We start from the raw sequence: 27924 nt of genomic DNA, 5'->3' as shown, positions 1-27924 counted from the left end.
CAGGAGAATTTCAGCATTCCAAACATCTTTATTTTTACTTTTTCTTTTAATGCTTAATGCCTCCTGCTTGCATTTTCTTGACTTCCTAATTACTTTTAGTGGGGGTTTTTTGCTTTTCTTTTACCTATAAATGAGAAATTAAGCCATGAATTTTACAGCAAAAGAAAAAGCAGCCCAGATTAAAAAGGAAAGAAGAAAAGAGAAAATATAATTGGTATAAAAGTTGTATAAATGAAGTTTCTTATATTTTTTCTTTAAATAGTGAATCATTCAGTATTTTGGTGTTAATAATTTAACAGAACCCGAAGTAAGATATCAGCAGGACGTGTGTGGGATGGGTGGTAGTTCAAGTTTGATCTAAAAGCCTTGCCTTTGTATTGAAGTTGGGCTGAAGCTTTGATCTATTTATAATGAGGATTCTAAGGGTTTACTAATTATTTTAAACCTGAAGAGAATCTCAGAGTCCATTTTTCTGTTGGAAAGGAACCAAAAATAAACCTTGCTGGAAGGTAAAGGCAGAAAGTCATAAAGTTGGGGCATGTTTTTTAAATTTACAGCACGACCGCCTACTGGCTATAATTTCTGAAAAGTTTGGAGGGAAATGTATTTTCTGCCTCCTTTTTACATTCTGTAGCATTAGGAATTTTCTGACTAGAGAGAAGGCATCCTTTATATATCTCATCCTTTTTAAAAGTTTGCAGCTGTAAAGTTGAAATGTGGGATTTTTTTTTTTGTTTCTACAGAATTATATTTAAATTTAAATTGTATACGCATTTATGCTACTTATGACATTTTTTCTATTAACAAACTAAATTAGCATACATATTTATGAGAGATTGTGGGGTGCTAATGCATTTATCAAGGGAAACTTTATAAACCATTCATGATGGTACACAAGTACAACTTTAAAAATAAATCTGAATTTCTATCTGCTTAGAACGTTGCTCAAGATTTGGGAGCTTTTTTTGAAAACCATACTTGTGTCTGATCCATGCTTAATTCCATCTTTAAAGGCAAGATCCTTATTCCACTTGGTTCCAATCGCTTTGTACAATATTTTTGTCAAAATACAGAGACCCATACACTATGGAATTTAGTGCTATTTACATCATGTGAGAAATTTCCCCCTCCCTGATTTTCTAGGATTTTTTCCAGTTTTAAAAGGATGCTGACAAGTTTAATGACTCCATAATGTGTGCAAAATACTTTCTTATTTCTTTTTCTTCCATTGAAACAGTATTTGGGATTAAAGGTGAACCTCTTTTCATGGTTCAAATCATTTTCATTAGCAGGAAGGAAAAACATGCCCAGTAAGCCTGGTACTGCAAAATTACTTAAAGTAGTTCTGAGCAGCAATTTTTGCCTTTTCAATTATGCAAATGCTCATCAAGTTTTTGTCTTTGGTAATCTTTGGCTCCCACTAAAAACTGACAGAGACTTTTTGACCAGACACAAGTGTGATTGCTGTGAAGGGTTTCTCCTGCCTTTGCCCTGGCACAAGATTAAAGAAATGCAAGTACTGCATTCCACAAATCAAGCTCATACTTATACCTGTGTCTTATCCTTGTGATTAAATTTTCATGGAATCACAGAATAATTCTCACAGGGAGGAACCCTGGGAGTTTCCAGTCCAGATCTGTGTGTGCCCAGAGCAATGTCAGGAGTGAGTTCAGATCTGGTGGCTTTGGGCTCTGCCAGCCAGGTCCCAGCCTGCACACAGCCTGCCCCAAAGCTTCATTATCCCAGTTTGTGGCATTTGGCCTTAATATGCAGTCAGAACCTTCCTCATTTCACTTTTTGAGGCTGTCCCTTGTTCTGCCACTGTGCACCTCTGTAAAAGCCCAGCTTTTCCCTCCTGGGACGTTTTCCATGTTTGCAGCTCCTTCCCTCCTTGAACTTCACCTTTAGACCCCAAGACCTATCTCAAAAAGACGGAGGCAAAATTTAGTTTATTTGTCTTTCTTCGCTTTCATGTCCCGTGTGTGGATGAGCTCAGCCAGGAGCTCCCTGTGAAGCCGAGGCCTCCTGGCACTTGTGCTGATTTTCCTGGGCACGGAGTGTTGTGCTGGCAGGAAATTGCCCTGGCAGGGCTTCCAGCGCTCTGAGATTCTTTTCTTTTCAGAGTTCCTCACACAGGATCTCCCCACCTGAAAAATCCCTTCCTAAGCTGAAGTCGTAAATTGGAAATCCCGTGGAATTTGGAAATTCCAGGGTCTCCACTTGGCTACTTGCTGAGACCATTTTTTTTTTTTTCATAAGTGAGAATATAATTATAAAAACTAGTATGCTGAAAATATTTTTAATAGCTGAATAATCACATTTCTCATTATGATTTTCACCTACACCTAGACTTCTAGAGTGCCATAACTCAACAAATAATATATGGGAATCTCTTCATTAGCATACTTTTATAACTAGAGACATTTTGCCAAATTCAGAGAGGTGTAGGTACTTTTTGTTAATTAATTACTGAGTGATCATTTAAGAATCTGTCACCGGGACCTAGAAGGAATGGGTAATGAGTCTGCTTGTTACAAAGTCAAATTAATCTAGATAGGAAGTGTACAAAAAAGAATATTAAAATTACACCTAACTGATCACTTCATTGGCTGTACCAAGTAAAAAGCTGATAAAGAAGAATTTTTAGAATTTACTCACAGAATTTACTCGCAGAATTTCACTTCCAAGGCTCTGTTCTTTAAGGTAAATAACACACATGCTGTCCCTGACTAAAGACTGCAGCAAGAATTATTTTTATTGCCATCAAATAAAGCATTCAGGGGGCAAAATTATAATGCCACAATATTAGAGACAATTTGTGCCTTTTAAACAACAGATTTTTTGCTACACAAATGTTATTGACTGACACAAGATCTGAAATTCTGTAACAGTGAAACTTTCACAATGTCAAAATCAACACTGGCTTCAATCAAACTGGGGCAAAGGAAGTCTTGTCCAAGTCAATGGATGATCCATACAGAACAAAATAATATAATACATGGAGATGTTTATAGTTCTGTTCTTTTATAGTAATTATATCTCTCTGCTATTTACTTTGTTGGGACTATACTGTAATGGAATTTGGCTTGGTTTGAAATATTTAGGTATTTAAAATATTTTTGAGTTTAGAATATTTTTGTATTTAAAACAGAAAGATGATTGGAAGAATGGAGGTCATATAGAAAAATGTTTTTCTTTCACTCAGTTTTTGCATCCTTTCTGTTTTGCTAAGGTTGGTGGAAGAGGAGATTTTTAAAGCTGATGGAATCCTGTCTGACATGTAACCGGAGACCATGTGTGACAAACCACAGTGCTGAGCAGCCGTAGCCTATTGTGTAAAATGAATAATTAATTCGAATTTATTGTGTTCAATTCTAGTAATTACTGAGTAATCCACATATGGTGTAATAATCAGCTAAGTAATACATAGTAAACTCAATTTTTTCTTCTCTGCTCCTTCTTTTGCCAACTTAGGTGATGTAGAGAGGGACACATCACTTGGTGCTTGTACACATTTGCCTTGGGGCTGTAATTGGAGTCTGAAGAACAGCTAAATACTGAATATACAGAAAGTACCAATAGCTAGGGCATGTGCAAAGGCCTTATTGAAAACACATTGAGTTGTTCTAAATGTTTTAGTTTGATCTTTTAAGCCAAGTTTATATCTATATTATAGAGCATGTGGTGGCACAACAGCAATTTTGCATAATACCTTATGAAATATTTAGGTGTTTATTCTTTTTCTCAGTACAAAAACACATTTGCTCATATGAAAAGAAGAATAATTTACCATTTTGTCACCATGGCTTAAATATATTGTTGATATGCATGAGATTTCATGTGTTCACTTGGTGAACATGGGAATATTCATTCTCTGAATATAAAAGGGAAAACTTGTAAAACTTTTAAAAGCAGGAAATTCAGAAGAACTTTGGTTTATTTCTCATTATTTAACATAAATAAAAATACTTCTGTGTAACAACAAAATAAAAAGGAGAAAAGGAAAGAAAAGAGGGATGCTTGCAGGCCACCAAGGACTGGAAGTGTAAGCAAAGTACACAAATAACTTTCAAAAGCCCAGGCTGCTTTCTCTCAGTATTTACAATGTTTCAGCTCCCTGAAGACTGCCATAATTAGTTTTCTCCCTTACAAGTAATTATGAGCACCTGTAATTTAAAAAAAAAAATGAATTTGTCTCTGAGATACAATCCCTTGGGTGTTTTTCTTTTAGATCCTTCCTCATTTGCTCTCAGAAGTTCTTTTCCACTAACTTCTACTCTTGGGATACTTTAAATGGGATGGATTGTTCCTCTTCAATTACTTTTAAAACCAGGCGAGGGCTGAAAAAAAAAACCAGCTTCTCAAAATAGCAGTGCATGACTCTGGAGGGAATTGTGCAGTGCCACACACCAAGAGATCCCTTGGAGATGGAAAACCCCAGCATTATGCTCCTCTCCCCTTCCTTCTGCTCCGAGGTTTCACAGGTCAATCTCTGCAGAAATTAATCTTCCATACCTGAATGTTGGCATTAGCTGTAAGCCAGAAGATTTCCTCAGAAAGAATTATTTAAGAGTAATTTTGCTTAATGCGAAGAACTGACAGGATAAGCCATGAAGTCCACAAAGAATTGCCCATTAATTTGACAAACCTAAACCGCTGACTATCTGGGAAAAGAATTTGATTCAGTTTTTATTCTAATACTGTATTGATCTCAGAATGTTCTTGTCATTCCTTTTGGGGCAGTGGACCACTGATTAAATTTTGTGTGTTTTCCTTTTCATAAGATATTTTGCAATTTCTCTGTGCACTGCATCACCAATACAAGCTGAGGGAACTGCTTCTTCATACAAGCAAATTCTCAGGGATGGGTGGAAATCACTGACCATGATTTGGTTTCAAAACTCACTTAGGTTTCAATGCAGTTCATATCCCTCCATACATGTAGGGGGATAGAATATAAGAAAATAAAGATAGTGCAGAAAGTAATCTTTGCCCTAAGGAGCTGCAGCTGGGCTAATTATCAAAGATTGGGAACAGCCTGACTTTAACAGGCCACAGCTGTAAGCAATGAGTCGAAGATGCTATAAAAGAGTGGGGTGATGTTGAGCAGAGAACTGGAGTCCCTTGTCTGCTTTGTGAAGAAGAAAGAGTCAGTGCTGTGAGGAGCTGACCACGAGAAACACCAAGCAGGTATGGATAAGGTTTTCTCCTTTTGTGGTGAGCAGAAAACAGCATGGGACCCCTGCAATAAGATGCCAACAGATACAAGAATAGAGATGTGGCACCTAAGATTTCAAATATGTGGGTAAATTCTAAAGCACAGAGCTATAAATATCTCCCAGGTTCTGGATAAAATGTCTGTTATTGGAATTTTATCAGTCTGATAAGGAGTTCAGCCCTTTCTGCTTTTGCATCCTTCTTTTGTAGGAAGAAATTCTACAGCTGTACAAGTTTAAAGGTGAGACTATTGAGGCTGACTGGGAGAGCAGGAGCTCCTGTTGTCCAGCTCAGGAAAAGCCTAACTGGCTCTAGTTTTCATCCCTCTTTTAATTCCTCTTAAAGACAATGGAGACATTGTATGTTCTTGGAAAAAAAAAAAAACTTCCATGGTCTTTCAGCTGTATCAGCTTCAGAATTTCTCTTCTTTTCTACCACATTAATATCAAACTAAGAAAAGGTTAATTAATGCAGAACCCAGAAGTACAGTGTTCTCCAGAACTCCCTCCTTTTATCCTGTCATACAAATTCTTTACAAGAATGGTATAAAGCTATTTATGTGAGCCCTGCACTTGGCTCAGAAATTACCTGTAGAAGAAGGTCTTTTCAAGGAGCAGTGCCCATTCCCTTTAAGGCTCCTGAATATTTTTTTGGGAATCTGCTCCACTTGGTTACATTCGACATTTTGAAAGGACTGCATTCAAACAAAGGGGAGCTAATCCAGGTTTCTCAACAAGACTGAAAATGAAAGCAATCACTGGCTTTTCAAAACTTGCAATGGTCTTGGCTGGCTGTGCTCACCTTGTAATTGTATTTTCCTCAAGAGCCTTTCTCCCAAATAAGAGGTTGGGATGCTATTGTAATGTCAAATCTGACTCACTGTTACAGTTGCTATTAAAAGTTAGCAGCTGTAATTAGGGAAGAATTTTGAAGCTGCAGTGTTGTATTGTCACTTGTAACAGCTTTTAATTATCTTATATTTTTCTTTAAAGTGATCAGCTTTGCTGAAGTTGAATGTGCTTTTATCATTTTTGCTCTGGAAATGAGCTGACACATTTAATATAATTTAGATAGAAATACTGTTGCTGCAGAAAACAATTGGAATCTATGAACTTTTTAGAGGATTTTGAGCGCAGGAGACAGCCATAGTGCTTAGAGGGATTTTGCCATCATCCAATTAAAATAGTCCTCCATTCTTTCTAATACCATTCTATCTGGTCTTAAAATGCGTAAGACTAATTACATTAGCCCACAGAGGCTTGCATGGCTAATACCATTGGCCATTTCCTCAAATAGAAGAATTATAAATGATTAAACACTTTGCAAATAAAGGCAGTTTTGCTGCAGGACTCGATGGGATCCACAGATACTCTGTCATGTCCCCTGGCTGCTGCAGCCCGTGCTGCTCAGCCTTGCAGCAGATGCCAGAGCTGGAGTTCCAGCAGCCAATTCCATTGTTCCCCAGCTTACTGGAGTCCAGGAGGAAACCAAACCCTTTTGTTTCTATTTCTACTCTGGACTTATGCTGGGGATAGAGAGAATAAAGACAGAGCCTTTTAGCTTAGTCTGGTAATAGGACATGCCTTGTTATGCACGTCTTTTCTCCCTTTAAATCCTTTCAGTTGTGTTGGGGAAAAAAAATTTGAGTTTTCCAGGGAAGGATCTTGAATCTTAAGGACATGGAAGAATGCAGCTGGTGCAGGAGCTGCAGAGAGTCTGGGTGAGCAGCAGCCTCCAAGGGCAGATAGAGCGCAGGAAATGCTGCTCTGTATTGTCATTTTTGGCAGGCAGCATCCTTGTCAATATGCATGAGCACTCAGCAGAGTGAGAGAACCTGTCACCCAGGGGATGTTACACACTGATGGCAACAACCAGGCACAGGTCCTCTAACATGTACTTAGATTAAGTTCATTTACAGTTGTCACTCCTAGAGAAGGAAAACTGCTAGGCAGGCAGGGACAGGCAGCATTGGTGGTGCAGCCACTCTTCCAGCCAACATTTCCACTTCTTGCATCCTGCTTCATAATTGATTCTTCAAGACTGGGAAAAGTGAAAATTCTGTCTGCTTCAGCTGCTCCAATGAACCTGAAAATTAATCCTTATAATCCCTATAATATGCTGTCCCCATGAGAGACCAATTTACCCATGACCCTAGTGGGAATGCTCGCTTGCTCCAGCATCTTGGCATTGGGTTGGATTGTTTTGATAAATACTGATTGCATTTATAACATTCATATCCAACTAAAATCCACCATGGGAGAGATCCCTGGTCATGTCATGGTCTTTTGATTTATCCCAGACATTCCTGGCTCTGCCACACAGTCACCAGATTCTTTGGGGCAAGGATTAAATATTTGTTCAACTTGTCCTGGTTTGTTTTGTATTCCTGTTATTATTGTTTGAGGACGTGTGATGCCTTTCAGATCCCATAAGGAGAAATCATCAAAGAGGTGTGGGTGGATTTGTCCTTCCAATACCTGACTAATAGATATCAAAAGATGGGTAATGAAACTATAATTTCAGAAAAGATAAGACCTTGTCCCTGTGAAACTCAAAAAAGCTCACAAAATGCAACAGGGGAATTTTATTGTTGTCAATCTACGTATTCCAATTGGAACTTGACATATGGGAGCATTAATTTATCACAGAGGAGAAGATTATTTTCTTGGAAACACATTCAGAATTAAATTCCTCTTCTAGGCAGAGGCAACACCTTGGCCTGGGTTTTTGTTTGGGTGTTTGTTTTGTAAATGTAAATGCCCATCAAAGTAAATCCCATCAGTAGGGAGTGTAGTGCAATGTAAATGGTGTTGGAGAGTTTTGGGCAGTTTTTTGGTCACAGTTGCCTATAGAGTTCAGTACCTTGGGGAAAGAAAATCTCTGTTTCCTTGAGCAGTTTTGCAAATAGTGGGCATGTTCTATTAAATGTTGCTTTAATGCTCAGAAGAAGTTTATTCCACTGAATGGTTTTATTTATTCCTTTTCCATCTAAGCACTGCGTGTATACACACATATCTGTAGACACATAAATCCTAAATAAGTTCATAAATTGAACCAGGAGATTCAGGGCATTATGCTTTCCAGAGTAAATAAGTTTTTCAGAAAAATATTTAGCTTTGGCTTTCAGAGCACTGGGTGAGATATGCCGCATTGGATACACATTTCCCAGTGCTGGGGGAGCCAAAATTCCACTGAATTTTAGGGAGACCAAACCACTGATCCTGATTAAACTATTTGTGATCTGACTGACTTTCATGGGCACATGTCAAATGAGGATATTTGAAAATTAGTCTGTTGAATGTGAGTAAGAAAATATATCCAATATCTTCTGGTACCTTTGAGCACAGCCTTTCCGTGGGCTTAAAATCTCACTATTCTGAGGAAGGCACTGAGGGTAATTTAAGTTTCAGTAAAGAAAGAAGCAGTCTTTTTTACTTTGAGGGACTATTGCCTGCTTCTTGAGATTATTGAATTTTCATTCCAGTGTAGAGAGGAGCAGTATATCGCCAAGATGAAACAGAAAGCTTAATAGGCACTATATCTCTTGATGTTTATAGAAACTTAGCCAACAATCTTAAAAGACACAGAATTGGATTCTAAAATACTGGCACAAATGAATTAGGAGGAAATGACTCTTTCAGCAGTGCTGCCACATGTGCCATTCATGCTATTAAAATATGACATTAGTCTTAATTTTGCTCTATTAAATTAGAAATTACATTTGTTGGAGAATAATGGGAAGTCATAGAATCACAGGGTAAGCGGAGTGGGAATGGATCCACAAGGATTATTGAGTCCAGCTCCTGGCCCTGCACAATCAGCAATCCCAGCCCGTGCATCCCTGGGAGTGGAGCATCCAAAGGCTCCTGGAGCTCTGGCAGCCTTGGGGCTGTGCCCTTTCCTTGGAGAGACTGGGCAGAAGCTTCTCATAAAATAGACTGGCATTTATTTTTTCAGCAAGAAGCTGCGATAATTGAAATCTCATAAGTAGCTAGATTATCTACAAAATGAATTCTCAGAGAAAATGACATGACAAAGATGTGTATCTATTCCACATTGAAAATTGTGGAAGGAAGGTGTCCCAATTCTGCTTGGGGGCAAGGGGGGATATTCTATTATTTTTGTAGAGGTTTAGCTTGGCAGCACGGTTTTGCTGTCCAGGTGAGTGAGTGGTGTTACTCCTTGTGAGCATTCAGGTCGTTCTGAGTACTTGTTATTGTCAGGCACTAGGTGGCCTGCTTGCTAAAACATCCTCATGAAGCCTTCTGCAGGCAATTTGCAGCAACGCCGCCTGAAAAATGAGTAAATAAAAATGCTTCTTTAATTTCTGATAGAGGCTGAGGCATTTCAACTCGCCAATGCCAAGTTCCAAATGGGCGGAGGTTTATAGGTGCTGTAACCTGCCCAAAACTCAGCACACAATGGCTTTGTTTTCGTCTTGCAGACAGTATTTAGACAAAAGATCAAAGTTTCCCACTAAAGATGGGATGCTGGCCTGTATATTCTCTAAATCATAAGCTCTGAGTTCCTTTGGGGGAAGGTAAAAGCTGACAAGTGCAATATAGCACAGCATTTGTTTTAGCAGCCTGATGGTTTGGTGTGCTATGCCCAGAAACACAAAAAGGATTTGTGTTTGTAGTTTCTGAAGAGCAAATAGAACCCTGATCATCCAGGAGTTGGCTGTTCTCAATCTGATCTACAGAAAAGCAGAATTAGAGCAGCAAGCAAAGCAAGACCTCTCTGGGTTTTTTTTGTTGTTGATGTTTTGGTGTGGTTTGGCGTGCTGGAAGGCTGGACAAGACCTGTGGCCTCTCAGTGCTGCCATTTGAGCCCTGTGCTGGTACAAATCCACCTTAAACTGTGTTTTTCAGCAATTTTGAGGTTTTCATTTGTTGTTCTGTTCACTTGTTAGTGTCAGTGGATGTGTGGTGATCACTCAGTTTGAACTTTGGATATTGAACTTAAAAAAATCTGTTTTATTCATTGAAAGTGCAATGAAATAATAATTTCAACAACAAGCCTTCATTAACATTGTTTTGCTGATGAATTGAATGGCTCAAGTGATTAACCACAGAATGATTTCAATACAGTTATTGAGCTTTTTTATTTCAGGTCAAATGCAAGACTAATGAGACGGCTGGGATTGCAAAGATCATTTTATTTACCATTGGTAGAATTGTAGAATTTCAGTGGTCAGGAAAGGTGCAAATTTCTGCTGTTCTGCAGAAACCATGTGGGAGGGATGTGGCTGAGCCCAGGGATGAGCATGATCTGCATTCCACACAACTCTGATGTGGTCATTCTGCTTGGAAATTTATCTTGCACACATTTTTCAGCTGAATTCCCCTAATGTCTCTGTTCTACACCAGATAAATGAACAAACAAGAGGCAGCTCCATTGCAGTGATTTCTAATTGTACAGGAAAGGGCTTTGTGTGGCTTGTGTAATTACAGGGTTTTTTTTCTCCTGAATTCATGCTAATTAAAACAATTGATTCAGGTAATTGGTCATTTTTCTAGGACAGGAAAGATGTTTCAACCTGATATTTGTGTCCTTTATTCTGAGTAGAGCACATATATGGCAGAATTTGGTGTGTTCCAAGAAAATGTCTGATTTTTGTTTTTGCTTCCAAGAAAACATTGCGTCCCAATAGAAGAGGAGCTATAGGAACTCGTTGTTTTGTGATTTGATCAGAAAAGTGTATTCCTCCTTACTCCAGCCAAGTCTGAGCATGAATCTCTTGAATTGATTTCAAAGACAGCAGACTTGGCAGGATCGCCCAGGTTACAGAGAGCCATTCTCCTTTGAAAGCAGTGCAGCATCCATCCACGCTGCACTGAGAAATAAAGTGCCTCCTCAAACCCTGCCAGAAAGAGACAAAAAATCTGTGATGTGTGGCACATACACACTCACACACAAATTCCTGTCACTACAGCTTGTAGCAGAAGCAGGGAACAAATTACTGATGGATGGAGGAATATCACTGTGAGATGTCAGACTGCCTATAGGAATTCATCATGCCTGGGTATCAGAAAATAGGTGTGATGTACTGCATCACATGAAACACAGCAGAATTTTATTAGGAAACTAGATCTGCAAGCTTTAGGGTACTCTTTGTGTACTGGTATATTTGAAAAAATTCAATATATCTTATAATATTTTACAGTGCGTATGGGACCAGCACCATGGAGTGTCAGTAGGAATTGATACTCTGCTTTTCAGCACTACAAAATTTTAGCACTTCTTTCTATACCTGAATAGAACCTTGTCTCAGGGAATTTTGCTGTGGTGCATTCAATAGTTATCTTATATTCCACACAATTGGGATCCTAACAGATCTTGGTAACAAAACACCAAATTTCCTTTTCTACACAGGATGTGACTTTAAGTTCTGAGCTTTTATTTTACTGGCAATCAGTAGGACCTGTGACTGACGCATCATCAGACATTAAAGATTTGAAATGTTATTATTTTCTCTATTCATTTAATCACAAATCAATATTTCTGCTCCTCACACCAGTAATTGGTGGAGCAGTTAATCTTGTCACTGTTGTTCTTCCATCTTGTGAGACAACACATAATTATGTCCTTGTGTCACTTGTGTTGATCTTGTTGAAGAGATTCAAAACAACCCCTGCATAGAAAGGAAAACACCAATTTTCTTGGCAGGTCTTGGATTTGGAGGCATAATTATCTGATGTAAAGGAGCAGTCTATCAGTTGTATTTACATGACATTTCTATTACAACCCTTATACAAATGTTTAGTTTCCAGAAAGAAACAATATCTCTTTGGTCATTTTTAGTTTCTTGAAACAGAAAAAGTAACCAAAATGTGAAGCATGATAAAACTTACAAGCAATATAAGATTTTGTAAAACATCGCATTATTAAAAAATTCTCTATGTTGTAATTTTTTCTGCTAATAGGCCGGTTTGTGTTTTGTGGTATTTTTAGTACCCTTTTCTGACTTACAGCTAAATCATAAGGTGCTATCAAGTGGAGAAGTCACTCAATTTGTAGCAAAATTAGATTTTTCACTTGGGTTTGTGGAGTAGGAGCATGGCTTTTACACAAAAGAGAGGCAGATGGATATATATCTATTTGAAACTTTAATCTTCATTCACTCTACTTTAAGTATCTCCTCATGCAATTTATCTTTCAAGAACTAAAATGTGATTTTCTTAAAAAGCGTTCTGTGTAGTGTACCAGTGATGATAGGATGCATCAAGGGCCCATGATATTGGGTGGGAAAATGTGCTTCAGGAGGGCTTTTAAAAGTTTTTCCATGAGCACAGTGACCTCCAGGACTCTGATATTCAGATGCACACTGCTCTCATTATTGGTTATACCTTTGGAAGCTGTTTATCCTGTGTCAGAAGAAGGGTAATGGGTGGGAAATAGCATCCCAAATGTTCCAAACTCCTCTGGTCTCCATTACAAGCACATCACTTGTGTCTGGAGGTCATTGACAGTGAGTTGGCCTCACCAAATCAACGGAGATGCAGATTTCCAGCCAGAAATGTTTTGTCCACCTTGCAGAAGCTTAATTGTTGGCAGGATTCAGTGAGGAGGCAGGAAAGAAATGCAAAAAAAAAAAAAAAAAGTTCCTGTAATTTGAGTACAGTTTATGAAGGAGCTGCAGTGTCTTTGTGAACTTTGTCTCTGGGCAAAATGTTAAAAATCAGATTTTCTGGGCTTGTTAAGCTTTACCATGACAGGCTTCAAGAGCATGGCCTGACCTTTGTAATACAATCTAAAATTAAGCATTTAATGCTGACACATAACAGTCTATGCAAATATTTAATAAAGGTCTGTTGTTGAGGTGTGCTGGCAACTTAACTTTTTGCTTAAGTTAAGGAATTTTATTTCCAGAATTATAGTTCCAGCTGACTTTGTAAAACATGGAGAAGACGCCAGTGGTTTCAGTGGGCTTTGAATCAATTTAATTGTTGACCAGAACCTCCACTTGTTAAACCATATTTACTATACAGGTAAAACAGAATTTAAAGAATCAGGCCCTGCACATCAAATTGCTGTATCACATTTTAAAGTACCCTTATAATTCTGTTTTATCCCATTTTGTGACTCTTCTTGCTGAGTACTTTTTGTACAAGTAGTTTGACTGGTTTTAGGCTGCTGCTTTCTCCTAAATCAGAACAGCTCTGCTCCATCATCTCCATGGGATGGTTTCATTTTCAATCCCCTTTCCAGAATCACTTCAGTGTAGAACTCTCTGTGGCACAGGATTTCCTTTGTTTGCCATTTCTGCGGAGTTTGGGGGTCTGTCAGGATGGGAAGTGTTTCAGCAGAACATCAGAATGGTTCCAGTGTCAGTTTGGGTTTTGAGATAACAGAGGGAAAGACCTCGCATTTTTGTGACTAAATGATGAAATTAAAGAAGTATTTTTGCTATTTGAAGAAATACTTGTTGTTATTTTGTTATTAGGCCTCCAGCTGAGGAGCTGCCCCTGGAAGGCAGCAATTCCCATTGCAAGGCTTCCATGGCTAAAGATGATGATTTGTCTTTGTGTTCATGGAACTAAAAATTAAAGTTTTTTTCCTAGGAGTTGCCTGATGGTCATGGAAAGAGTGAGAATCCCCTTACTATGACAGGGGAGAGGCTGTTGGCATCATCTGCTTTTGGTTTGAACCCTGATCTAAAACCCAAAAACTGATCTAAAACCCAAACTCTGATATTGTTCTGTCCTTGGAAAAGCTTTCCTCTCCCATCACCTTCTCTTAGGAGTTATTTTTTTTTTCCCCACTGCCATGTTTTATTCATGTGCTGTGTTTAGATAGGCCAAGTTTGCTAAAAATTGTGGTGATTGCTTCCCTGCTTGGGGCCATCCATAAATGATGAGAAAATTCCTTCCAAGATCTGCAGTTAGTTCTCAAGCTCGTGGCACTCTTGGAGGCTCCAGAGCTGAGTTAATGATTTATAAAGATGTTTTCTCAAGTATGGGATCCATATGTGACCACTTTGGGCAGAGGTGGTGATGGGGCTGTTAATTGGTGAGATGGATGTAAGGTATAGAAGATGAAATTTGTGATGTGTTTGATATTTTAAACTCTTGACTAGAACCTCATAGTTTGATCCTAATTTGCATTCAAGATATCTTTAAGAAGAACAAAAACTCCCCTCTGAAAATGAGCAGCTATGCTGTTAATAGATAAAAAAACCTGATTTTTTTCTTTTTTTATATATTCTGCTAAGGCAAAGAGAAACTGATGAAAATAGCAAAGTTTATCCTTTTGGAGTCCAATATGTGTATTTTGGCACCCAGAAGAACTTTTTTCTCCTTTAGGAACTGGGTGAAAAAATCCAGATATCCTGACTTTACAAGAATTACAGAATAGAAATAGAATATTTGTTTTTCCTTTTAAGTAATGCCTTTTTAAAAAAGAAAAAAAATAGTAATATGTTTAGGATTTTTCGTTTCTTTTTAGAGATTTTGAGACCAGTGCTCTCTGCTCTCACAAATGGTTAAATGAGGAGTAAATTATTGTGATTTCCTCAGCTCTGTGTGGAACTGGAGGGGTTGGGAGGAGGTGACTGATTCCTGCTCCTCTGGAACGTGTGTGGCAGGATTGTATTTGGGACTAGCAGGACAATGGAACACAGCATTCACAATAGAGCAGCATCCCTGCCCTGATTCACAGCCACTGGGACTGCTCTGCAGACACTGAAATGTGGATTTTACCAGGGAGAAATGAAAATTGCTCGCTGGCAGTGAAGCAAAATGCATTATGTATGAAACAGGTGATCTTGACAATTGCCATTCCTGAGGATGTGACACAAATGGCTGAAATCAGATTGACTTCTGTTTTCTAACAAATAAAAATGTGTTTTACTTTGGAGTGCATCCAACAGCCACACACACGTGGTTTCACACAGTTTCTTATTGTGGTCCCATCTTCTCTTGCCGCTGCTCATAGGTGATTTTCCTTTGGTTTGTTTTAGCAGAGATTTAATTTTCACATTTGAGGCATGAACAGATTTTCAAGTATTAAAACCAGAGCAATTTCCACTTGATTGGTAAAATGTATTTGTTAGTGCAAACACACAAATAGTATGCAAAGAAAATGACATTATGAATCATACCATTAACAACTTGATTTTTTGTAGTGTTTTGAGAAGTCAGCCATTGAGTTATAGTGAGTATATATTTGAATTTTCAGAGCAGTGTTGTGTTCACTTTGGAGTTCAATGGGCTGCAGCTTTGCGGGGGCCTTGGTGTTGAGTTTGGTTTGATTATTTAGGTTTTTTTTACTTTTTTTTTCTATTTGTTCAGGCATCCCATTATTTTTTTTTCTAAGAAAAAGAAAATAGCCATCAGGGAAATGGTCAGCTTTTCCCCCAAGATTTCTGTTCTCAACCTTTAGCTTTTATGCAGTTCCAATGCAAAAATGTTCCACTGCTAAAAGCAGGGCCATTTCCTGGTGTCACTGGGATATAAATAAATTTGACACTGCATATTCTCACAGGTCTCTGAAATGAGTTACAGGATATTTTTAAAGTATCTCCTGGGTGGCTGCTAGATGCATTTTCCCAAATGTGGACTGTACTCACTCTTCTGGTAAAAAAGGGACTTCAGCTTTAAAGGGATTAATTTGCAACAATTAAAATAAATTACCCCTTATGCCATATATCAATGTGATTGAGTTTAATTTGTTCAGCATGCTCACTGCCTGTTGTGTATTTATAATTCTGCTCACTGTTTGCAGCATTTTGATTCAAGTTTTAATCAACACTCTTCCTATTAGTTGCAGATTACTATCAGGAATAAAGAATTCTGTCTAGGAATTTATCAGTTGCTTGTTTTCCACACCTTGGCTGCTTCTTCATGTGGCTTGAAGAACCTCTGTTTTGATCATTAACTTTTTATTTCCTCAAGTGAAGAGCATTTCTTACCTCTTGTAATGGAAAAAATAATAAAAATAACAAAAAAATTTTCTATTTTTAAATAGAATCAGGAGAGCACTCAACTGTAAGCAAGCTGTGCCTCTCACTTAATTCTTTTGTTGACTTAAATGGGTGTGGGGTGAAGTTTTCTCCTGGTGATAAGAATTTCCAGTTTCATTTTGTTCATCACCGAAGAAAAAATCAAATTAAAGAAACCTCCTTGAAGTCAATACCATCACACTCATAAAAAATACATCAAAGAATGAATCAGCCCCTCAGTGGATTTAGAGTAAAATCATATGAGGGAATGAATTTGAAAGCCCTGATAATACAACAAATTGTCTGTTTCTCTTTGAGGTAGGTCTTTTTCTTTGATAATGAAATATCCTGTGTAGGGAGTGGGTCCTGTGGGTAAATATTGATGGCTGCCAATAATTCATGTTTGAAACACTGTGGAGAGGGACAGTGGGTTCAGCCTGGTTGGTGGCATTTGTGCCTTAAAAAAATTAAGGGGGATTTCTGTCAGGCACCAGCTTTGTGGTGTTATTGTCATCAAAACATGTAAAATACCTGTAAATTCTGCACCTGTTTAAAAAACAGTCCCACAAAACCCAGCCAGTTCCTTAAACATTCCCTGGGCTACGGTGGCAAAGGGGAGACCTCGTTGTGTGCACCTAAAAATTGATGTTATGGGATTATGGCAGCCAAAACTGCCCCAAACACTAAATAAAAAAAAAAAGCATCAACAAGTTTCCACTTTGGGGTGAAGCTGAAATCCCCATCAGCGTGGTGCAAGGATCCAGAGCTGGGCAGGGCTGCCCAGTTGGCAGGGGCTCATGGCAGGGAGCCCCAGTGGAGTGGAAGAGTTGAAACAGCTGCGATTCAGGGAGGTAACCCAGTAATGGTGGGGCTGGGTGGCAGCTGGAGCTGTGGCGTGGGCATCTCTTGCTCTGAGAAACACCATTTCAATACAGGGATTTAAATGCTCCTGTTTAAGGAGCCCATGGTGGATTAGCAGCAAATGAAAAGGATGTGATATTGAAAAAGTGTGGTGTGCTGGCTAAGTTTGTCCCAAGTAATTAAAATAGGTTCAGGAGTATAAAGATGAGAATGGGAGTGGTATTTTTAGGATTTCTTCTCTACTATGATTTTAATAATTGGCTGTTGATGTAGGTTTGGACTTCAATATTCCTAATTTTTAAAAATAGGACACCTTTTTCTTTGAGCTTGATGTGGCAGTTACAAAACATCACCACAGAGTGTTTGTTCTAGTCTAATTCAAATCTGGATCCAAGCAACAAGAAATGGTGTTGTGTTTCCAATGTGAACACCTGAACTCTTCTACTCCCTTTACAACTTTTCTGAGATCCTCTTAAGGAAGAAATAACAAGTTCTGTAACAAGGTAAAGGCTCAGGTGGGACCAGATGGAGCCTTGTGTATAAAGAACAGATTTAGATTCTACCTTCACATCCTGCTCCATTATGTGGTTACAGCTTTTATATTCTCTCCACTTTTCAAGGTGTGATTTGACAGCTGCTAAATGAAGAGGATAATGAACAGTGCTAATATTTAAGTGACACCATTAATATTTGGTGTATTGGACAAAAAGCAGGTATATTTGAGTGCACGGACAGCCAGATGAAGAAAAGCAAGTTTAAACTTCTTTTTCCCCTCCTCCCCTCCATCTTGTCCATCTGGGCCATTTGCCTCCCTAGCTGGGAAGTCAGCAGCACAGACAGCAATGCCTTCTCTTGAAAGCTGGGAAAATGGCTTGGCAAGCTCCATGTTACCTTCTGTTAAACAATTTGATTTCTTCTTAATTTATATATATATATATTTTTTTTTTCGTAACCTCCATAAAAGCGTGAGTGAGTGCTGGAACCCGTGAAAGGCCCTTTAGGCTGGGGCTGCTCTGCTCAGCCTTCTGCTCTTGGTGTTTGCTCCAGGCTGGAGCTCTGTGGTTCCAGAAATGCCTGGCGAGTGGCTCCTGCTCTGTTCTGAGCGTTGCTGTTGCCATAGAATCCCCATCAGAGCTGTGGCACCAGTGACAGGCAGCGCACAGCTCTGGCTTTATAAATAGGATTCTGGAAGAACAGCACTCTCCTCTCAACTGAAGATCTTCTGTTCTATATCCAAGCAGCAAACTTGGGTCACGTTGGGGGTTTTTCTCCTTGTAGGCCTACAGCTCTGGAATAGAGCTTCAAAACTGTTGCTAGAATTATTTTGAAAATAAAAAACAAAATTAAAAAACTAGTGTATTGTACAGAAGTTCAAGCATTGTAAAACCATTGCTAGTTTTGTTTTTTTTTTCCTGCCAAACTAACACTGTCTATTACATGTCCGTACCCTGTAGTCACTCAGAAAAATCTGTGACAGCAGAAGTCACCACAAAATTCTGTTCAAAACTGTTACTAGAATTATTTTTAAAGAAAAAAACAATAGTGCCTTGTAAGAAGTTGAAGCACTGTAAACCATTCTTGGTTATTTTTTCCTGCTAAACTAACACTGTCTATTACATACCTGTACCCTTTAGTCACTCAGGAAAATCTGTGACAGAAGAAGTCACAACAAAATTCATGTTGCCATTTATCTAACATGGCTTCTAAGTGCTCTGTGCTGTTTTTTCGTGCTTTGAAGTATTTTCTTTACTATGACTCAAGAAGAATTTCAATAGAGTGGCCCAAACTTGGTTTAAAGTGAATAAAAGTTTGCATAAGAATGTAATGCCAAGTCCCACCCTGCAGTTTTCCTCACAAAACTCTTTGAGTCCTGCTGTTGTCATTTTATAATCCCTGGAAACTCCACTGCAGATAAAACTGGGGTTAAAGGCTTATAATTTAGTTTGAATATAAAGTATCTCCTGGCATGATCTCAATTTTGGGAATTGATTCAGGAATATTGTTGATGAACTCTTTAGGTTGTTGCATTTACATTCTCATCTTGCTTTGAAAAAAAATCCTTAATGTGTTTATTTGGAAGATTTATATACCTGTTTATACAACATTTTAATATCATTATTATTTATAAGTAATACTTGCATTAGTATTGCCATAGAAGAATTTGGGATAGGGGCTAGAATTTGGTTTATATTTATGGTTGGTGTTGGGTTTTTATTTCCTCCCCTCAGAAATGTAAGTTTAAAATATTATTCTATGAACATCAGCATTTGAAGGGTTTTATAACCCTGTTGTGTTATGTTTCATTTTAATTTGTAATAGAGAGGAAGAAGTGGCAAAATAGTTTCTTCTAGTATGCACAAAACATGCAGCTATTCTGATTTTTTTTTTTTAGAGCAGCATTTAAATATCAACTTTTTACAGTAACCCATACATTTTTGTGCTTTCCATAGAAAACAATGTAAATATCTTTATTTTAGTGATAATGGATGCAAAGATGTGCTTTCCTGAAACAAGGCTCTCTCTGCAGGTCAAATGTACGTGGGCAATTTCTTCTGTGGGATGACAATTGCTGGAGCTGCATTAAAAGATATGCAGTTAATAAATCAAATAATGTGTTATAAATATATTTTTATTGTTTATTATATAGCCATAATATATATTCCTAATATATATTATGCAATGTATTATAAAATATATATAATACATTATAAATTTATAGTATATAATAAGTTAAATAAAATAATAATCAGTTAATAAATCAAATTATAGCAGCCAACCTAATCCACTTGTAGACTTTCACCAAGTCATTCACTGGGCTCTCACTGCTGCCATGGTGTTTCCATAATGATGATCAGGAGCTGCTGGAGACTTCCTTATTTGTATATTTAGAATGTGAAGTTTTAATGGTTTATAAAAAGCTGTTGGTCCATTGCTTCTCTCTGGGCACCTGCCTGGTGCTGCTTTGGGTGTTATGAACCCCCGAATTCCAGTGATAAATCAGGGGATTCCTGAAATGCCATCCCCTGGTCAGCCACCCCCTCCAGCTTCATTCATTTATTCGTGGAGCAAAGCCATTTTCCCTCAGTGGGGACTTGCAGCATTTTTATTTCATGTCTAATCACAAAAATGATATTTTCTGCCTTTGTATAATCCTGAAGCCAGAAAATGCTGTCCAGTTAATGGTGCTGATGTGGGGATGCACCTTGCAGGTGGAGTTGGGATGTTCTGTATCTGTCACTGCCTTCCAACCCTGTACTAAACGGAATAGCAATATTTATTGTTCCTAACCTGTTTCACTGCAAAATCAGAGCTTATTCTAAATTCCCCTGCAAGTGGCTCTGCTAACAGGTGGAGGCAATTACTGGCACCAGGAATTTCTTCAGCCACTGCAACTTGATCTGCAGAAGTAAATCAATCTGTGCTATGGCAGGGAGAATGAAATGAGAGGAGACAGGGAACAGAATTACACTTTACCTGCACAGTAAAAAGAATGTAGATGTGTTGGCACAGGTGTATTTGGAGCAGATGCTAACCTAAGATTTCGTTTACGAGAAAAATCACTTTACATGGAGCTCTTGAGCATTTACCTCAGAGAAATGCTATCCTAGCAGATCCTAAATTCTGGAATGGCAGAATTATGTAAAGATTAGGCAAATATTTTATACATGGAGTTCAAGAGAGTGATTTATCTCTTAAAAATTCTTGGCTGAAGGCTGAGTGCTGCTACACAGATATCTGTGTGCACCTGTAAGTCTTCTTCTTCCATTTCCATCTTTCTCGAGGTTGTTAACCTCAAGGCAAGAATATATTGTTATTCAGAAACCAGCTTGGGAAGTACAGATTTGCCCAACAATTTTGTACCTCCCTTTAAAGGTATTGGTATTTCAGAGTACTATGAACAGGCATCACCAAATTTAAAATTATACAAAATTTTTTTTGCAATTCCCTAGACGGATTTCCACACATTGTTGGCTGAAGTTCACCAGACTCCATTTAGATAATAACATTTTCTTGCCAGTTTAAGTTCCTGAATTAAAAATATCCAGATTTCTTTGTTGTTGTTGTTAACAAACATTACATAATTTTGTCAGTGCAAAACTTGGGGGGAGAATTAAGACAAGTGTTCTTCTATTCCCATATCTAAGCAAGAGGTATAAAAAGATCTGGTTCTCAGCAGATGGTTGCTTGCAAACTTCTTGCCTACTTTTTTCTTAGGAAATGCTAAAAAAAATGAGGACAATGTGGCAGAGAGATCAAAGGAAGACATTTTCCTAAGGAGCAAAAGAAAATCTCATGCTGGAAATAGGGGATTCCTGTACTTATTTCTTCATGTCATATTATCTAGCCCTAAAATTCTTACCTCAGTATTTAGTTAAGGGTTTCAAGTGAAAAGTTTTGCGAGAAATTTTGTACATATTTAGGAAGGATGGAGTCAAATGTGACTTTACTAATGAGGCTTTTGAAAGGTTCACATTGTTGGAGCAGGAAAGGAGCACCTTTAGCTCTTATATCTTTAGGAACACAATATTCTGTTGTCCTGTTTTTTCAAGTTTTTCTAAGCCTTCTGATGTTTACATTCTTGTTACAAACTTTCTCACACACTTTATGTAAATAACTTATTGTTTTGCGTTCTTTTATGGAAAAAGAGAACATTCATCAACTTTTGGTTTGTCCAGTCTCGTTGGAGAGGTGGCACTGTCATCCTCCAATCCACTGTCACTTTTAGAAATCTATAAATGTTAGAGTCACAACTCTTTTTTACCTTAGAAAGTCCAGTGTCTGCATTGTTTTATTTTGTGTCCTAGAGCAACAATGTTCTGTGACTTTTAAAGGATTTACCTTAGAAATCTATAAATTTTAGAGTCAGAACTCTTTTCTTTACCTTAGAAAGTCCAGTGTCCGCATCATTTTATTTCGTGTCCTAGGGCAACAGTATTCTGTGACTTAAAGGTTTTTCCTTTCCCTTTTCCCAGCTCTTCCTGGCGTTCTCCACGGGCCCTCATTAGCCATTCTGGAGATGGACTTGCTGTCTGGAACCTACCTCCTGGCAGTCCTGTTGGCCTGCATCGTGTTCCAATCTGGCGCGCAGGAGAAGAATTACACCGTGCGGGAAGAGCTGCCCGAGAATGTCCTCATTGGCAACCTGCTCAAGGATCTCAACCTAACGCTGGACCCTGACGTGCCCCTGTCCTCCCCCCTGCAGTTCAAGCTGGTGTACAAGACCGGGGACGTGCCCCTGGTGAGGGTGGAGGAGAACACGGGCGAGATCTTCACGGCCGCCAACCGCATCGACCGCGAGAAGCTGTGCGCCGGCATCCTCAGCGAGAACCGCTGCTTCTACGAGGTGGAGGTGGCCGTGCTGCCGGATGAGGTGTTCAGGCTGGTCAAGATCAGGTTCCTGATCGAGGATATAAATGACAACGCCCCCCTTTTCCCCTCGACAGTCATTAACATCTCCATCCCGGAGAACACGGCCATCAATTCCCGCTACTCCGTCCCGTCTGCCATCGACCCGGACATCGGCGTGAACGGGATCCAGCACTATGAGCTGCTCAAGGTGGGTTTGCTTCATCCTTCTCTGTTGCTGTGTGTGTTTCTGTCCTCCCACCAGTGTTGCCAACCCGTCAGAACCCCAGAGCTGTGGGCTGCACGCAGTGACGGGAGCCCAAAGCTGCGAGCTGCAGTTGTGCTACGGTGCAGGTCCGTGTCAGAGTGTGAATCCTGAGTTTGTTCTGGTGCATCTCAGCCTCACTCTGTGGGAAGCTGTTTATGTGCATGTGTAACAGTGTGAGGAAGCATCCACGAGCTCTGCAGCAGCACTCACAGTGTTTGTACACTTTGGCTGACAGTTTTCCCGGACTATTGAAAACATGTCCTCATTGCCGCTGCCGTGGCAGTGCCAAGTGCAGAAGGGTTTTGTGCTGGCTTTATGCCTCCCATTTTTATGGAGACATTCTTTATTTGTGCCTCTCTTGCACAACTGGTGGACTTGAGCAGCGGAACTTGGCCCAGAGCTGATGTGATGCTCACCTGTGCATGGATGAGCTGTTCCAGAGGGAAGGAGTCTGTCTGTCAGGGCAGGAGCAGCTCCAAATGTGCAGAGTGCAAGAAGGGCAGTGCCAGTGGCCTTGTAAGAGCAGATATTCCACGTTCTTGCTTCTTCTATTCTTTCTAGCAACTAACAGGGGACTGGGGGACAGAAGAACAACATAAACATGTGATGTTTATATAAACACAAGTATGTGATTGCTAAATAAATCATCACTTTGGTTTGAGTTTACTGAAACAAACTTAAGAACAGGAAAGAAACTGACCCCGAAATGTTGGGGGAAGCTGAAATTGCCCTCACTTCCTTTGCTTTGGAACAGGGAATTATTTTGTGGTTTGGCTGCTCAGCAGCCAATCTGACCCTCGTCAGTGCCAGAAGAACATAGATTACATTATCCAATATATTGCTTGACTGACTGCATAGCTGATATTCACTGATAGCAGTACTTACTAGCAATTTAATAAAAATAAAGCTCTGCCTTTTTTTAGCTCTTTTAAATTGCTTGGAACCTGAAGTAATTGTGGCAGTGTGGGTGCTAAGGAGTGACAAAGACATAAAAATCCCTTTCAGGAAAGTGCATCCCACCGGGCATTTCTGGCCAGCTATCCAAAAAATAAATAAATTAAAAAAAAGATCCCACACCTGTCTGTCTGCTCTCAGCACAGCCAAGGTACTTAAAATATAGAAATCCATTCATAGAAGCAGAAAATCTGATGCTTTAGTGTAGGTGCAGCAACAGAGTGAAAGGTTGTATTGCTCTGTATTTTGGACAGAAAGGAATCAAAAATGGACAAAATGTGGAATGAAGAGAAAGATTTCTGGTTGTCGTTGGCTTTTGAAACAAATTTAGCCAAGATTTTCTCGTTGCCTGTATGAAGCCAGGCCTATCTTGCCCAAAAAGAGGTAAATAGAGACTTTGTCCACAAGAAATTATGAAAAAGAGGGAACTTCTGATAGGAACTGAGCTGACCTGTTTATGGGTATTTAACACATTTTCATCCTTGGGAAGGTAACATTAATGTGTTACAATATTTCATCACTTGGTTGCACTTACCTTACTGCCCCTCTCGTGCGGTGTGGAAAGGGTTGAATATAATTTTTGCATTTGGTTTATTTTGCAAACTAGATAAGAAATGATAAAGTCTTTAAATGACGTCTTTGCTTTTTTTTTCTTGCTTTTTTTTTAATGTTCTTCCTCTCATTAAAACTCCTTAAAACAGTAGAAAACAAAACTTTGTAAAGAAATATATCCTTGTGTTTTGGATTCAGTGGAAGCTTTGTAAAGCAGGATTTGATTTATTTAAAACAAGCCAGAGCTTTAATTACCACACTGATTAACACTCATTTTTTTTGCCTGCCTGCATTTTATCAAGGTGTACCTGAATAGAAAATAACTTCTGTATGTGTAACAGATTCATGGCACCTCATCCTCAGAACTGTCTGTGGCTCTGATTTTCTCAGCCCTGTTTGAAACACATGAACTCTTAAAAGGCAGCAGTTTTACTGTTAATAGAAAAGAGGAGACAGTCACGCAGAGCTTCTTGCTGTTCCCAAAGCTGCTGTGCATGGCATTATAAAAGATTGTGTTTCTCTGCTGAGATGCCCCAAGGTGACCATAGAGGGAGTGACATTAAGGTTTCACATGATAAACAGTGTTTGCTGTGAACCAGGGGAGGAGGGAGAACTTAGAGATTGTTTAACAATAGAAGAAAATTCATCTAGAATGAGAAATAGCTGGATCGGGGAAGAGGGTGGTGTAAAACTGATGGTGGGAGCTGGGAGGTGCAGCTAAGACAAGAAATAAATGGCCCAGTGGAAACCCAACCATTTTTGTCTCAGCTGAGATAACTACTTTAAGTATAAATGGGAAATGATAGGAAAAAAAGAGCTGGGTGTTCATAAATAGAAGTAGTTTGTGAAAACAGTGGGATGCAGGAGCAAATTTTGCATTGGAACCTTAATAAAGAGTGATTTCTGATTGGGGATGAAGCCACAAACCCTGATGTTGTGCTTGATGCCAGGGGCAGCCCAGCCCCAGGGCTTTGTTCCCCATTCAGGGCAGTGCCATTGTTTACAGAGTGACAGAAATGTGCATTGTGCCCCACGGTGCCATGAATCCCTGCCTGCTGCTGTGGTTGCGCTGCTCTGCACACCCACATCTCAAGGCAAGCTGGTGTTTAGTGTTACCTGATTAATACACTTCATATTTATGGGTGTCACAGGCCTCTGCTTTGACTGCAGAGATTGTAGTGTGAAGCATTTCTTTGTGCTCTTAAATGCTGAAAAGGCAAGCTGGTTCAGAACAGGTTTTGAATAGAAAAGGGCTCACACAAGGGCATGTTTTAAATAATATTTTTATTAATTGATTGCTTAGTATTTCTTGTCAGCTAGGTATACACTAGAAGTTGCAGCAAGAACTGAGCATTTTCTTCTGTGAGCTGATCCTGAGTGCTAATATTTTCTTCCTTTAATCCTCTGCAGTTTGGGGGAAATTAGATTGGTGTTGCTGCTCCATTTCTCTTACCTTTGCTGTATTTACCTATCAGAAGCAGCTGGTGCATCCCTTCTAGGATAATGTGATCACCTCGTTGTAGCTGTCAGTTCATAGCTCTGTAGTCTGACAGAATACATTCCTGCTCAGGCTCACACCACGCCAGCCTTGCCTCTGATGGGAGAGTTTCATCTGGCTGCTCTAGATCATCCTTGTGATGCCTCTCAATAGGAGATATCCCCTTTTTCTGATACAGTTTGTCAATTCCATGACCCATGGAAGATGGAAATCACAGTCCTTCATCACACTTCAAGCATCATATTTCATGTTTGCAGCTGGTTATTTCTGAGCCTCGCAGCAGTCCTGGATCAAGTAACTCATATCACTGTCAAGATCAAGAGTGGAAGATGTGTTTTATGTAGAAATAAATCTGGGACAATACTTAGAATTATAGACTGAGACTGGATTTGTAGTTAAATGTGTATCAGAAAGCCATAGTAATGAAATCTTTGTTGATAATCCTGTGGTAAGCAGGGATACAAATGTGAAAATCAAAAGTGTAACATGGATGAGGCCAACAACCTTTGCTGTTTTTAATGCTGTTTGTTGGTCTGAAATGGTCGGTTTGTTTTTAGTGCTGCACCTGTGGGCTTCAGTGCAGAGAGAAACAAGACAGAATGCCTAATGTCCCTGCAAAGTCACTGCACAGTGACACAGACTTTGATTTATTTTTTTTTTAGCCCCTGATCAACCTCAGTGTCCCAAACAGGAACTGCTTGGTCCTTTCACCCCTGTCCTTTCTGTGCTCTCATTCCACACAGAGGCAGCCAAAGCAGCCACCCTCCTGTTGGAAAAGAAATGAAATTTAGCAAAATATTTAATTATAGTGAGTTGTGTGTGAACTGGTTTGTTAAAAAGTAGTTTTGTAGCCGTTGAAAAGTGTGTTGAGTTTTGTGTGTTACCTAGCAGGTAGTCTTAGAGATTTAATAAATAATTAAACTAGTGCAAGAATGCTAACCTGTCTAGAGGCAGCATACAATGCTCTTAGAATAAGATAAGCAGAGGATTAATGACCTTGTTTGTGAACCAAGGAATGTATCACAAGGGGTCTGTACCAGGCAAGGGGAACGGAGGACTGTTTTTTTTAGAGACTAGGCAAGGGGAACAGGGAACTGTTTCTTGGAAACTTTGTTGTGAATCGCATGTATAAGAGGGAAGCACCCAGACGCGAATTTGGGGGCTCGGACTTTGGGACGTGAGTCCCCCAGTTCCCCGGGCCCTTAATAAAGCACCCACAAAACTTATCCGAGTTTTGTGTCATTTATCAATCGGGCAACACTCCCTTTGAGGGTGTCTCAAACCATGTCCCATTCTCGTCCCATTGGGATTAATCCATTAAAACTGACGTGGGTGATTCTCTGTGGGGTTCAGCAGCAGGGCAGGACAGGGCAGGGCTTTATTGACCCCTTCAGTGGGACACAGCAAGCCTGAGGTGCTTATGGCCAACATCTGCAGACTGTGAGACATCTGCCAACGCAGAGCTTTCCGTCTGCTTGTGAACAGGTATTTATTAATATTGCCGGGTCTTACTGAATATTGTAGCTAAACACTAACACAAATAAGGAATTGCAACTTAATTTTTCTTACAAATCAAAAATTATTTGTGAACTTGTTGCAACCCTCTAAGAACAAAATATTCTTGCACCTTCTGAATTTTTTTTTATTGCCAACCTTTTCTAACAATTGTGTAAGGGAAATAAGGCTGATGGGGTGATGGCCATTCAAGAGTTTGTTTTACTGATATATACTCAAGAAAATACATGATTCAGATTTTTTGATTTCCTGATAGACAAGAACAAGATCTTTTTTTCTCTTCTCATTCAAGAAACATTAGTTGTTCAGTGATATGCCAAGACTAATTGCCACCAAAATAAAATTACACTCATATTGATGGTGCAGGTAACAATAGCACTTAGGTGCCTAAAACTGAGAAATTATATAAAGCCAGATCCTGGATCTGACAGTGCTTACACACAAGGTAAAAATAAGATGTGTCTTGAAAAACCATTTGAGGGTTGTTTTTTATTTTTAATTATTGTGGGTTTCTTTTCCTTCTCGCTCTCATGTAGCTTAGACTGAAATTTTGAATTTCTGCTTGGAGAGGGGATTTTTTTTTTTTTTTTTTACTTTAATATCCCTTGGAAAAAGTCAAACCCCACCTGGGTGTGATGCTGTGCAGCTGCTTTGGCAGAGGGGCTGGACCGGGCCATCTCCAGGGTCCCTTCCCAGCCTGTGCCTCCCTGGGCTCCTCGGCACCATTTGCAGCCCAGGCTGGTCCCAGGAGGAACAAACTGCAGATGTTTG

General features: G+C 39.2%; 1 protein-coding gene across 2 annotated transcripts in view; it reads left to right on the top strand.

Moving 5' to 3' along the window:
• Positions 1 to 27924, top strand: part of PCDH11X (protocadherin 11 X-linked) — a 78399-nt gene that overhangs the window by 22892 nt on the left and 27583 nt on the right. The window contains exons 1-3 of one of the 2 annotated variants that reach the window (XM_059483168.1): positions 5169 to 5190; positions 5428 to 5458; positions 21994 to 22577. In XM_059483168.1, coding sequence (XP_059339151.1) covers positions 22038 to 22577 — 540 coding nt within the window. In that variant the 5' untranslated portion in view covers positions 5169 to 5190; positions 5428 to 5458; positions 21994 to 22037. Of the gene's footprint in view, positions 1 to 5168; positions 5191 to 5427; positions 5459 to 21993; positions 22578 to 27924 lie in introns of those variants that run through there. The other variant, XM_059483167.1, reaches the window with a different exon arrangement.

This window comes from Ammospiza nelsoni, chromosome 15, assembly GCF_027579445.1.
Source record: "Ammospiza nelsoni isolate bAmmNel1 chromosome 15, bAmmNel1.pri, whole genome shotgun sequence".
NCBI classification, from domain to species: Eukaryota; Metazoa; Chordata; class Aves; order Passeriformes; family Passerellidae; genus Ammospiza; species Ammospiza nelsoni.
Note: the sequence above shows the minus strand (reverse complement) of the source record. Positions and strands in the feature narration are given on the sequence as shown.